Genomic DNA, 12,983 nt, shown 5'->3' on the forward strand with positions numbered 1-12,983 from the left:
GTTACAGTGAGCTGCTGCATTCCTCTCCCCTCCGTTTTAAGGGGCTGGATTGAGACATAAATTCTGCCGGCGCTCCCTCCCGCTTCGTGCGGCTGTAAGGCAGCTTTGTACCCCTCCCGCTTCGGCGGTGTTAGGGTCAGTCAGCTCCTCCCGCGGTTGCAGGATAAGCCAGATCCCCCCGCATCGGCGGGGTGGTGTCCCTCCCCCGCTCCGCGGGGATGAGCTGGACGGATTCCCCTCCCCCACTTGTGTGGGGATGAGCTGGGTTAATTCCCCTCCCCCGTTTCGGCGGTGGTGAGCTGGGCAGAGTGTCCCTTTGTGGGTGTAATTCTCTAAGTGCTGAGTCCTGCGGATGGAGCTTTGATATCGACATACTGAGGAGTTTCCAGCAGCACATGACCACATATAGGGAGGCAAAAGTTTGCTCTCTATCTCCACCTGCTGGTAGATGGACACAACCCACCAGTCTATGGATTGATCAGCTATGATTAATGGAAAGAAAATTATCAGGTATGATACATAATTTTACCTTTCATTATGTTACTAATTGTAGTGCACCATCTTCATACATTCAACTTGGCTGATGGCTTTTGTCCTCGATTTTGTCCTCGATCCAGGACAAAATCTCAGCCTGCTTATTCGACATTGCTGCTTGGATGTCTCAACGCCATCTAAAGCTCAACATGACCAAAACTGAACTTCTCATTTTCACCCTAAACCCACCTCCCCTCTTCCCCCTTTCTCTATCTCTGTTAATGGGTCTCACATCCTCCCTGTCTCCTCGGCTCGTATCCTTGGAGTCATCTTTGATTCCTCTCTCTCCTCCTCTGCACATATTCAACAGATCGCCAAAAACTGTCGTTTCTTTATCTACAATATTAGCAAAATTCGCCCCTTCCTTTCTGAATACGCTGCCTGAACACTTATCCACACCCTTGTCACCTCTTGCTTGGACTATTGCAATTTACTTCTCACTGGTCTTCCGCTCAGCCATCTCTTTTTTTCTCCAATCTGTCCAAATTTCTGCAGCCCGACTTATTTTCCGCCAGAATCGTTATACCCACACTAGCCCACTCCTCAAGTCCACTTCACTGGCTCCCTGTCCGCTTCTGCATTCAGTTTAAACTTCTCATACTGACTTTTAAATGCATCCACTCTGCAGCCCCCCATTACCTCTCCACTCTCATCTCTCCCTACATTCCTCCACGTGAACTCCGCTCACTGGACTAATTTCTCTTGTCATCCCCCTTCTCCTCCACTGCTAACTCCAGGCTTCGCTCCTTTTCTCTCGCGGCACCTTATGCCTGGAATAGACTTCCTGGACCTATACGTCTAGCTCCATCTCTACCTGTTTTCAAATCTATGCTGAAAACCCACCTTTTCACTGCTGCTTTTTAGCTCCTAGCCACTACTCAATTGCCCTCCCCTTGTCCCTTCCTTCCTTCTCACCCATTACTTCCCTCACCTGTAACTGTCTTGTCTGTCTGTATTATTTAGATTGTAAGTTCTTTTGAGCATGGACTGTCTCTTTGTATCAGGTGTTCAGCGCTGCGTGCATCTGGTAGCGCTATACGAATGCTAATAATAATAGTACTGGCTTTGTAGTGCTCCGAAGGTGCAGCTTCTAACCAATCTTGATATAGATCAGATTACTTTGAAATCAGTGAGTAAACTTTGATTAGTGAAGCTCTGAGCAATTGCCTTAGATTTACTTTGGAATGCCTCGGTGAGTCTAAAATCTTTTGCCCCCAAGGTTTACTTCTGAAAGTTTTGCTTTGTTTAACCTTTTGTTCAGCAGTTGTCACAGCATTAAGGAAGTTTGTTCTTGACATATAAAGGGAAAATCAACAATTCACACAATTCAAGTAGGAACAGCTGGAAAATTTTAGTAAACTTTAAGTTTTTTGATTTTTTTTTTTTTGTAAGGTTGCAGCTGTCTCCCCTTTAGAGACTTTCAAAACTTATTTGGAAAATATTAAACATCCACCAGCCACATTACCAATCCTGGTGAAGATGGGGAACAGGAAGGATTCCATTCTGGGCTCAGTTGTCTGAGTACAGTTTGGATTTGTGTGGTTTCCTAACAGGAGTTTTGCAGGAAGAGACTTAACAGTTACTGTGCTAGTGACATTTGTTTTGAAAAAGATTTGAATAACGTAATTCTTTTTATAGAAACAAACAATTCTTGTTTATAGGTCAGAGGATCTGGGTTTTCCCAGATCTTTATAAAGCAGTGCAGAAAAAAAGTTTAGCTTTTCAGTGTGCCAAAATATAAGGACTTTCTATGCTGAAGTGTTTCTTGTAAGAATATAATTAATAATGCTACTGTGAAGTAAATATTTTTTTCTATATATGTTTTTTGCATTTGAAAAAGTTAGAAAATGTGATAAGACAACCAAGAATAGCTAGTCATAACAGTTAAATTCCAGTAATGTAATACTGCCAATCAAGTTTACATAAGTAAGTTAGGAGGAGCTGGAAAATCTGCTATTAGTGAACTAGATGTGAAGTGTTATTTAATATTTTCTTTCGTTTTGTGAATACAGATGTTCTTTTCCTTAATATATTTTCTGAAGTATACATCTTATTTCTTTTTGAATATTGTTGATGTAATACAGTGGAACCCTGTTATAATGCAATGTTTGGGATCCATAAATATTTGCATTAAATGCGGGGTCGTGTTATTTTGACATTGATGGAAAATGGCACCAGGAGTGGCCTTCAGCTGGGTAGAAAGAGCTCACTCCAAGTTGTTTTTACATTGGTACTCAGAGCGGCCTTCAGCCACGTAGACAGAGCTCACCCAAGGGGGGACGTCCCCCCCCCACACCCCCCCCCGTCATGGCTAGATATTGCTGGAGTGGTTTTCATGCAGGCAAGGGGGGAGGGCTCCACCTCAGTGCAGCTAGACATTGCTGACACAAGAACTGTATGTTAGAAAAGAGAATACAAAAATAAAAAGGGAGCCAAGAAATGATTGTGTTATAAGTGGCTTTGCGTTATTGCTGGGCACGTTTTAATGGGGTCCACTATATATTTGAAGTACAAGAAAAGAAATAAACGGTTTGCCAACATCTGACAGCTTTCAGTTACACTTTAAATTAGGAGGTGTGAAGGGCCAGGTTTTTAACACTTAAATTTCTTCACATCATTTTCCAGACAAAGTTCCCTTAGTAAACTATTCCACCAAACTGGGGCCGTAACAGAGAACATACTTGAACTTATTCGATTAGTGAGAACCTTGGCATGTACCATACAGCCCATGTTGATGAAAGATATAAGTACATAAGTATTGCCATACTGGGAAAGACCAAAGGTCCATCGAGCCCAGCATCCTGTTTCCAATAGTGGCCAATCCAGGTCACAAATGTCCGGCAAGATCCCAAAAATGTACAAAACATTTTATACTGCTTGTCCCAGAAATAGTGGATTTTCCCCAAGTCCATTTAACGGTCTAAGGAATTTTCCTTTAGGAAGCCGTCCAAACTTTTTTAAAACTCCGCTAAGCTAACCGCCTTTACCACATTCTCTGGCAACGAATTCCAGAGTTTAATTACACGTTGAGTGAAGAAACATTTTCTCCGATTCGTTTTAAATTTACTACATTGTAGCTTCATCGCATGCCCCCTAGTCCTAGTATTTTTTGGAAAGCGTGAACAGACGCTTCACATCTACCCGTTCAACTCCACTCATTATTTTATAGACATCTATCATATCTTCCCTCAGCCGCCTTTTCTCCAAGCTGAAGAGCCCTAGCTGCTTTAGCCTTTCCTCATAGGGAAGTCGTCCCATCCCCTTTATCATTTTTGTTGCCCTTCTCTGCACCTTTTCTAATTCCACTATATCTTTTTAGAGATGCAGCGACCAGAATTGAACACAATATTCGAGGTGCGGTTGCACCATGGAGCGATACAAAGGCATTATAACATTCTCATTTTTGTTTTCCATTCCTTTCCTAATAATACCTAACATTCTATTTGCTTTCTTAGCTGCAGCAGCACACTGAGCAGGAGGTTTCAACGTATCATCAACGACAACACCTAGATCCTAATGGGGTGGTTTGCTGGGGTCTTACCAGGTTTCCCAATACCCACTATCTACACCTCAAGGAAGGAGCCCCTGCTAGGGCTCTGGGGACCTAAATGTTTGATGATAAAATTTAAAGTTTCAAAAGTTGTGGAGTTGATGCATACCCATCTGCCCTCAAAGTCATAAGACTGGGAACAAACTGTGACTGATAAAATTGAATCTAAGATTGCAACTCCATTTCTTTTGCCCATTGCTGTAGAGAAGGCCGGGATCAAAAACCTTGACTGGAAATCTTTGAGGAATGTTTATAATTTAAATGTGATTGTTGGAGAAATATTATATTGAGTTGATCTCAGTTTATTGTAATTTTTTTAAATTTTTTTAAGGGTCATTTGAAACCTTCACACTGAGTGACAAAAATGTGATAGTTGACCTCAATTCAACCATATTAGCATGGACTACTTGGTATTGATCCAGTAGCATTTATTAATATACAGGAAAACAAGGCTTTCTTGGAACTGTCATAATTAGATAGCATTATGTGTGTTGCTTTATCATAGCTGGTAATGTTCACACATTTAGCAATTAATTCATCACTAAGTAAACCCAACAACTATGTCTGTATACTTGAGAGGACTAAGCATTAGGATTAAGTACCCTACATCCTGATGTTGTACTAATAATTACTTTCCCAAAGATAACATAATCCACAGTTTTCAGAATTAATCCTATATACTAAGGTAACGTCCTCAATCTCAAAGCACTTTCCAGTGGGCTGGGTCTATTATTATGGATCGAATAACCTTACAAACCACAAAGGGTATGATAGGAGCAAAAGTGATAATACATTCTTAGTTTAGCTTAGACGCTCCTAATTACAGGTTAAAGCTCAAGACTCTTAGTTCTCCGTTCAACAATGTAATGTCAACTATAGTGCGAAACACAATACTAATAATGATCCCTCGAGAGCTAAGCGAACAACATTCTAAAGTAGAGCCTGGTTGTAATCATGCAGATCCCACTGCATCTTTTGTACTCCCACCCCTCCTTCCTACATACAGCAAATCACATTCTCGCACACAATTGCACGCCCAGCCCTTACAGATCAGTCAAACAAATAACTAGGGTGGGTGGGAGAGGGACTGAAGTTGGGGTGCTGAGAACTGTTTCAAAATTAGCAGCCTTTTAGCCTCAGCAAGAGAGTTCGAACCATTTTCATCTTAAGATCATCACCCACCAGTATAGCATTGCTTGCACAGATGTTACTATGTATGTTACATCTCTGCAAACAAGCCAAGACAAAGCAGGGAAGTGCAAGTGAGAGAGAGGCTGCTGTTGAATCAGATGTCTGGCAGATTGAGCACCACTGTGGATGGGCAGATCCTCCTGTTCAGTTATTCTCTTTAGCTTTCTTATTTTATTTTTATTTGTTATGCAAATTTGAATATTATAGAATCCTGATGTTCTGTGGTTTAGGTTTATTTGCATCTATGTTACAGAATCAAAGAGAAATAAAAGGGAGCAGCAAAAATTCAGTTTGTTCATCAGTCGGGTATAAATTTGTTAGGATGATCCAGTCCTGTTGCTCTTGTTTGGACTTATCTATTCCTCTGCCATTGTTTTAAACAGATTTGTACTTTTGAGCAAAGCACATTTGAAAAGAAGAATTGCATAGCAATTTAGTATCAATGATTTTCTGACATCCATTGTACTGGCTATTAGTGTGCTGTATGTGCTTGAATTATGAATGTCTGACATCTGAAAGAATGGTTGCCAAAGCCATTTTTCCAGAACCCCTAACAAGTCAGGCTTTTTTGGGGGGTAATGTAAATGTACAAATGAACTAGGCTGTTAGTTCAGATACGTACAAATATGCTTCAAATACTCATTGTTCATTTCCTGAAAACCAGACATCAAGTGCTGAATCAGGTGCCATTGGTACAAACAGTCCATGATCTGATTTTCCAAGTGCCCTTGATTAGCTAGTGATTTGAAAATCACTGGTCTTCTAACAGCATTATACACTTGCATTGAAGAGATTGCAATTGCATGCTGCTTCTCTTCTGCTTCTATTTCCACTTTCTCTCACAGTTGCTGGAAACTTTAACATGCCTGTCACTGTAATAACTGAAGTGCCTTTGATGCGTTGACACCCATGGGTGTTCAGGCATCCGCAGGTATATGCAAAGGCTGTGTGGTTTAAGTATAGCAGCATCAGGCCCATAGGACCAGTTGTCTATTCCTCTATATTAGTGGACAACTTAATGTTTTCTCCCTGTTACTTTTTGGAATCTCAGCTATAAACTAATCTTGGTTTTTTTAGTACAATAATTAGACTCTGTACAGTGACTGTAGATGCACTTTGGTTACAAGCATGATGCAAATGTACAAATAATTGGTAAAAAGAGCCATTCCTATTTATTGAACTGTGTGTGCTTACAAAATTTATAACTTGGCACTAGTGTTAAAAATTATTTTTTTTATTTTTCCAACAGGTCTATTTTCCCAATCCACCCTTCATTCCGAATAATTTCCTTAGCAGAGCCTCCTGTCATTGGAAGTAGCACTCAGCAGTGGCTGGGCCCAGAGCTCCTAACTATGTTCCTTTTCCATAATGTGAAACCTCTCACTTTGAATGAAGAAATTCAAGTCATTAAAGGAATGGTGAGAACTTGCAGTGCTTTTAGCCTCACTCATTGTAGAAATAGATAGTTTTATCCAAATGATCCATCTTTCAGTGTGCCTGTGAAAAAGGCTTAAAAATTTTTTTTTCTGAAAATGGACGTGCGGCAAAATGAAAATTGCCACGCATCCATTTTGGGTCTGAGACATTACCGCCAGCCATTGACCTAGCAGTAAAGACTCACACAGTCACCGGGTGGTAATGACCTATGTGCGTCAAATGCCACTAATGAAATTACTGCAAGAGGCCATTGTGGTGGTCATTGGGCGCGCGTAGATGATTACACGGCTTAGTAAAAGGACCCCTAATTTACTAGCTAGGATATCTGCTTTTTGAGATCAAACAGGGAAATGAGTGTCTACAAGCTCCTGGGAAATAAGAAAATAGGGCTTATGCATTCTGCAACGGTAGCGCACCTATTGCTGACAATAGGACACACTCCTGCTGGACAGAAGGAACTGCCAGTCTTTTCCTTCAGGAAGAAGGTTGTCACTGTGATGTGTCAATGAGATATTGGGGCTAATTAAAACAGTGATTCCCAAAGTGTTCATTGAAGCTCATTTACCCAGTTTGGGTTTTCAGGCTAGCCACAGAGAATATGCATAAAATGTATTTGCATGTCTTTGTAGTCAGTCATCTCATTTGTATTCTTTGTGGCTGTTTTGACAACCAAACTGACTGGGAATCCATGGCTTAAGAGGGTGAAAGAAGGTAGCCATAAATAAAGTCCCACAGTACCTTCTATTTGGGCTTATCCATTCCCTTGGTACTGTGAGAGAATAGAAGTGATTCAGACTGAGTTGAAAACTAAGAACAAGAAGAAAGTACTATAATGGAAATACTGGATCCACAGTAATAGTAATATGTTTTTCTTGATGTGTTTTACATTCTGTGCTTGAGTATTTGGTGTTTGTATTTGAAAATTCTCAGGCAAATTCAGTGCCTTCTATTTTTAAACAGATCCCAAATGTGCCAAAGGATGCAGCAGAGCAGCTGATGGCCTTTACTCACAAGCTTCGGGAGACAAAGGACCCCACAGTGAGTTCTATATTTACAATATGAGTTGTACTTGTTATGACTGCTCACAAGATTAGGGATACTGTAGTGATGATATGCAGTGACACACAAGTTCAGTCATTGAGGGCCACAAACAGGGTAACATTTCAAGATATCCCTGGTGAATATACATGAGAAAGATATATATAGATATAGATATATACATGCAATGGAAGTATCTCTTGAGGATTGAACTTGTACACCCCTGGTATATACTTATGAAACTATATTTAGGAAAGCAGCTATATATTTTAACTAATAAATAAATAATAATTCCTTAGCGTCAGCAGCAGATGAATCCAGAAACCTGTGGGTTATGTCTGTCTGCCAGCAGGTGGAGATAGAGAGTACAGACTTGTACAATGTGTAGTAGAGTACGTCATGCTTACTGACCAGTCAGTATTCTCTATCTTCAGCAGGCGGATGAACATGTTCCGTAGGCTCCTTTGACTGCTTCTGTTCTGGCTTGGCTAGTTTAGTGAAGCTGGGGGTGACTGGCTGTATGGTGCCAGCTTTGGGGGGCACACCTGGTCACCCCAGGCTCCTACCTCACCCCGTGTCCCCCTCCTGTCAGCCTTTCAACATTTCCTTCTTCACAGATTGGCTGCCTTCTCATTTAAACAAACAAACAAAAACAACCTACGACAAACAAGCAGGGAAGAGCAGTGCGTAAAAAAAAAAAAATAGAGAGACTGAGAAGAGTTTGAGGAATGGGGCACATGCTTGCAGGCTCCAATGGTGGACTCTGGCAATCTTTGCTACTGGGCAGTAAGAGGTAAGCTTTACCATGCAGCATTCTTTACCTGGAGCTGCTGACTCTTCTGTTTCCCCCTGGGTGAGTATGCGTCATGTTTTCTTCTTCCTCCTTTGCGGTATGGCGACTGAAGTTGGAAATCGCTGCTACCGCTGTGGGAAGCAGAGAGCAGCGTCGGGCCTTTATTCAGCGGAGTATGTGGACCCTGTCTCTCTCGAGGGTGCGGGCACAGCTCTTTCCAGCGCAATCTTCAAGCTGATGGGGCTGCGGCCTCTCTTCTCCCGAGGTTTTTTCTGCGCCCTCCGCAATTTCTCTACCACTTGATTCAGTGGATATTTCCAGTCCCATGGTTGCAGCGGGAAGCTCTGGGGATGTGTTCAGTCTGTCCTCTGTGGGGGAGAGGGGGTGGATGACTTCTTCACTCCTGAATTTATTCTTTTGCTGCATAGGGCCTTTCTCTTGAAGAGGTCAGCTGCTGGCTCTGGAATTGGTCCTCAGACCTCTGGGGCTTTAGAGGGCCTGGTAGCGGACCATGTGCTAGGACATTGGAGATCCAGGTTGGGAGATGAAATTGGAGGCACCTGCATCCCCTGGGCTCTCTGAGTTGGGTCAGGATTCCACATTGCTGGCTGCAATGGGGCTAGCAGATTTGGAGCATGTGGAGCCTCAGCTTGAGGCAGACGAACCCACGGCTGTGCAGGTTTTTCATAAGGAAGAGTTATCTTCCTTTGTTACACGGGCTTTCCAAGCTATGAATATTGATTCTTCAGATTCGCATTCTGCAGCTTCAGCGAACCATAAGATGGCGAGCACCAAGAAGCCGCCTAAGGCATTTCCAGTCAGTGGGCTAACCCTGATTCGGGTCTCAGAGGGCGAGGGCTAAGGCGATGTCTCACCTCTACCCTTTAGTGTGGGATAAGCTTGACCGTCTGCGTTTGCCTCCGGTAGATGCTCTGGTGACAGCGGTGACAAAGAAGATGACTTTACCCGTGGTGGTGTGGCACTTAAAGAAGTGCAAGACCGTAAGCTGGAGGCAGCGCTGAAGATGTCATTTGAGGTTTCTACCCTGGCTTTGTAGGCTGCTATTTGAAGCTGTTATGCTGCACGTGTGTATCTTTCTTGGTATCTTTCATGGTTTGGTTTGGGCATCTGCTAAGCAGGCTGCCTTGGCTGTGACAGGTCAGTGCCTGTTGTGGTTGCAACACTGGGCTGCAGATGCTGCATCCAAGCAACGTTTGGTTAAGCTTTCCTTTAAGGGTAAGGTTTTGTTTGGTGAGGATTTGGAAAAGTTGATTGAGGACTTGGGGGACTCCAAGACCCAACGTTTACCAGAGGACAAGCCACGGATGCCCACTATGCCTGACTAACAGAGGGCACGCGTTCAAGATACTTAAGCGGTATCATCTGGGTTGTCTCTCCTTTCCAGTCAAGTCCCGGTATCAGCAGAGATGGTCCTTTCGGGCAAATAAGCATGCCTCCAGAACCTTGAGCAGGTCTTCTGCTGCTTCTCAACCCTCACAATGATGGTCCATGTCTCAGTTCCTCTAAGGGGATGTTTGTCTCACTATTGCGAGGTGCGGTCATACTGACCAGATTAGTGGGTCCTGAGTTCTTATTTGTGATGGTTACAAGTTAGAATTTGCCTCTTTCATCACAGATTTTTTCTTGGAGTCCCCGTGTGCCTCTCCTCACAAGCGAGAAGCTGTGCGATCTACTTTGATGCAGCTGCTTCGCTTAGTGGCAGTGGTTCCTGTACCGACTGCGGAGCACGGCCAGGGCCACTATGCTATCTATTTTGTGGTCCCAAGGAAGGGAGGCGCCTTTTGACCGATTCTGAACCTTCGGCATATCAGTCAGTCACTTTTTGTATGTTACTTTCACATGAAGATTGTATGTTCAGTCATCGTGGTGGTTCAACTGGGGGAGTTTCTCACAGCCCTCGACCTCAAGGAGACTTACCTGCACATTCCTATCTGGGAGCCTCATCAGTGGTTCCTCCATTTTGCAGTATTGGCCACAGCTTCGTGCACCTTTTCCATGGTGATGGTGGTAGTAGCTGCAGCGTTGAGATGCGAGGGATTTGAGTTTATCCCAATTTGGACGATTGGTTGATTTGGGCGTCCTCCGCACAGGACAGTTTGCAGGCCACTGCTCTCATGGTATCTCTGCTCCAGTGCTTGGGCTGGGTGATGAATGTGAACAAGAGTCAGATGATTCCCACCCAGTCTTTTGAGTACTTGGGGTTCCTCTTCGACATGGCCCGGAGCCGGGTGTTTCACCCAGAGCAGAGGTGTCTCAAACTGCAAGAGCATGTTCGGCTGTTGTTAGCCGAGTGGATCCCCTGAGTTTGGGCTTATGTCCAACTCCTGGGGTCGATGGTAGTGACCTGAGAGGTTGTACCTTGGGCGAGGGTGCACATGAGGCTGCTGCAAAATTCCATGTTGAGTTGTTGATCTCTGAGGAGTATGAGATACCTGCAGTGGCAGCCCTTGGCATGTTGCAGTGTATGGTGGTGGTTGCAGTCACTCCATGTGAGGCAAGGTGATTACTGATGCCGGTCTTTCTGGGTGGGAGCTCACTGCCTTTCCCATTACCAGCAAGGCCATTAGTCTGAGAAGGAAGCGATGTGGAACTCCTGGCGGCACAGTTGACGCTGTTAGAGTTTCAGTTCCTTTTCAACAGGAAGCTGGTGTGGATTCTGTCCGACAACATGATGGTTGCTTATATCAGTCGGCAAAGAGGAACTTGCAGTCCTCTGTTTAGCTTGGGAAGCGAAGATTCTGTTACACTGGGCTGAGGCTCATCTTCCTCAGCTTTTGGCACCTCACATCACTGGAATCGACAATGTGCAGGCCTGTTTTTTTAAGTTGAACCACTCTGGACCCAGGCGAGTGGGAACTGTCTTCAGTTTTCCAGCAGATTGTTCAGTGCTGAGAGGTTCCTGCATTGAATTTGATGGCAGCCGATGCCAAGGCCACTCGCTTTTTCAGCAGGAGAAGGGAGCACGGATCAGAGGGCCTCGATGCTTTTTTTCAGTCTTGGCCAATCGAGGACCTTCTGTATGTCTTCCTGTCCTGGCTGCTAATTGGCAGGGTACTTCATTGGATTCAGGCTCATGGAGGTCAGGTGATCCTGGTGGCTCCGGATTAGCCCTGTCGTCCATGGTATATGGACTTGGTTTGGTTGTTACTGGCCGATCCATTTTGTCTTCCTCAGGTCCCCGATCTTCTGTTCTAGGGTCTGGTTCAGATGGAGGATCCCTGCCACTTTGGTCTTATGGCCTAGCTCTTGAGTGGCCAAAGTTGAGAAGAAAGGGATATTCTGACTGTCATCACTGTCTTATTTCAAGCTAAGAAGCGGTCCTCATTGCGCCTTATGCTATGTTCTGGCATCTTTTTGAGTCATGGTGTGAGGAACAGGCATTGTCTCCCTTTCACGCTACCTTGCTGCACATTTTGGCTTCTTATGGCAGGGGTTGCCAGCCTCTTCTCTGCATGTTCAGGTGGCGGCTCTAGCTTGTTATCATGGCCGATTTGCTTGTGTTCCACTAGTGTCGCATCTGGATTGGCTTGATTTCTTAAGAGGGTGACTAGGCTTTATCCCCCTATTCTTCGGCCTTGTCCGAGTTGGAATCTTAACTTGGTTTTGTGAGCACTTCAAGCAGCTCCTTTTGAACCTCTTTGCACTGCTACAGTACGTGATATCACTCTGAAATCAGTTTTTCTGGTGGCCATCTCATCGGTGCGCCGTGTCTCTTGTAGAGATCCTTTTCAGTATTTCTCAGATGCAGGGGTGACGGTTCAGGCTGTTATTTCCTTCCTGCCTAAGGTGGTTTCATCTTTCCATCTTAACCAACCTCTCATCCTTCCTTCCTTTTCAATGGGAGGACTATCTGGATGATTTTTGGCATTTGCATTTTCTGGACGTTATTGGTCACTAATGACTTTCGTTGCTCCGACCATCTTTTTGTTCTCTTCTCAGGGCCTGGGAAGGGTGATGCAGCCTCCAAGGCTACCATTTCCAGATGGATTCGCGAGGATAATTCTGATGCTTATATTCTGGCGGGTCATTCCTCTCTTTTTTTCTTTACTAGTGCATTCTACACGTACTTTGGCTGCTTCCTGTGCAGAGATGCGTTTGAGCAATTTGGATGAGATTTGTAGGGTGGCGACTTAGTCGTCTGTGCACACATTTGTCCGGCACTATGAAGTGGATATCTCTGCCATGGATGCTTCATTCGGAGCTGCGATGATTTCTTCCGGGCTTCAGTCGTCTCCCCGCCCCCCCTCCTCCCTTTAGATACTGCTTTGCTACGTAGGTTTCTGGACTCATCTGCTGCTGACGCTGTGGAATGTAAAATTATCTTACCCGATAATTTTCTTTCCTTTAACCGCAGCACATGAATCCAGATTCCCACCCTTGTCTCTGTCTGGTCTTTCTGACCTTGTTTTTTTCTGTGAA

General features: G+C 44.0%; 1 protein-coding gene across 1 annotated transcript in view; it reads left to right on the plus strand.

Moving 5' to 3' along the window:
• The window catches only part of VWA8 (von Willebrand factor A domain containing 8), a 483,817-nt gene that overhangs the window by 125,436 nt on the left and 345,398 nt on the right, over nucleotides 1-12,983 (plus strand). The window contains exons 15-16 of the mRNA XM_030200545.1: nucleotides 6,525-6,693; nucleotides 7,673-7,750. Coding sequence (XP_030056405.1) covers nucleotides 6,525-6,693; nucleotides 7,673-7,750 — 247 coding nt within the window. The remainder of the gene's footprint in view (nucleotides 1-6,524; nucleotides 6,694-7,672; nucleotides 7,751-12,983) is intronic.

This window comes from Microcaecilia unicolor, chromosome 4 (genome assembly GCF_901765095.1).
Source record: "Microcaecilia unicolor chromosome 4, aMicUni1.1, whole genome shotgun sequence".
Lineage (NCBI taxonomy): Eukaryota > Metazoa > Chordata > Amphibia > Gymnophiona > Siphonopidae > Microcaecilia > Microcaecilia unicolor.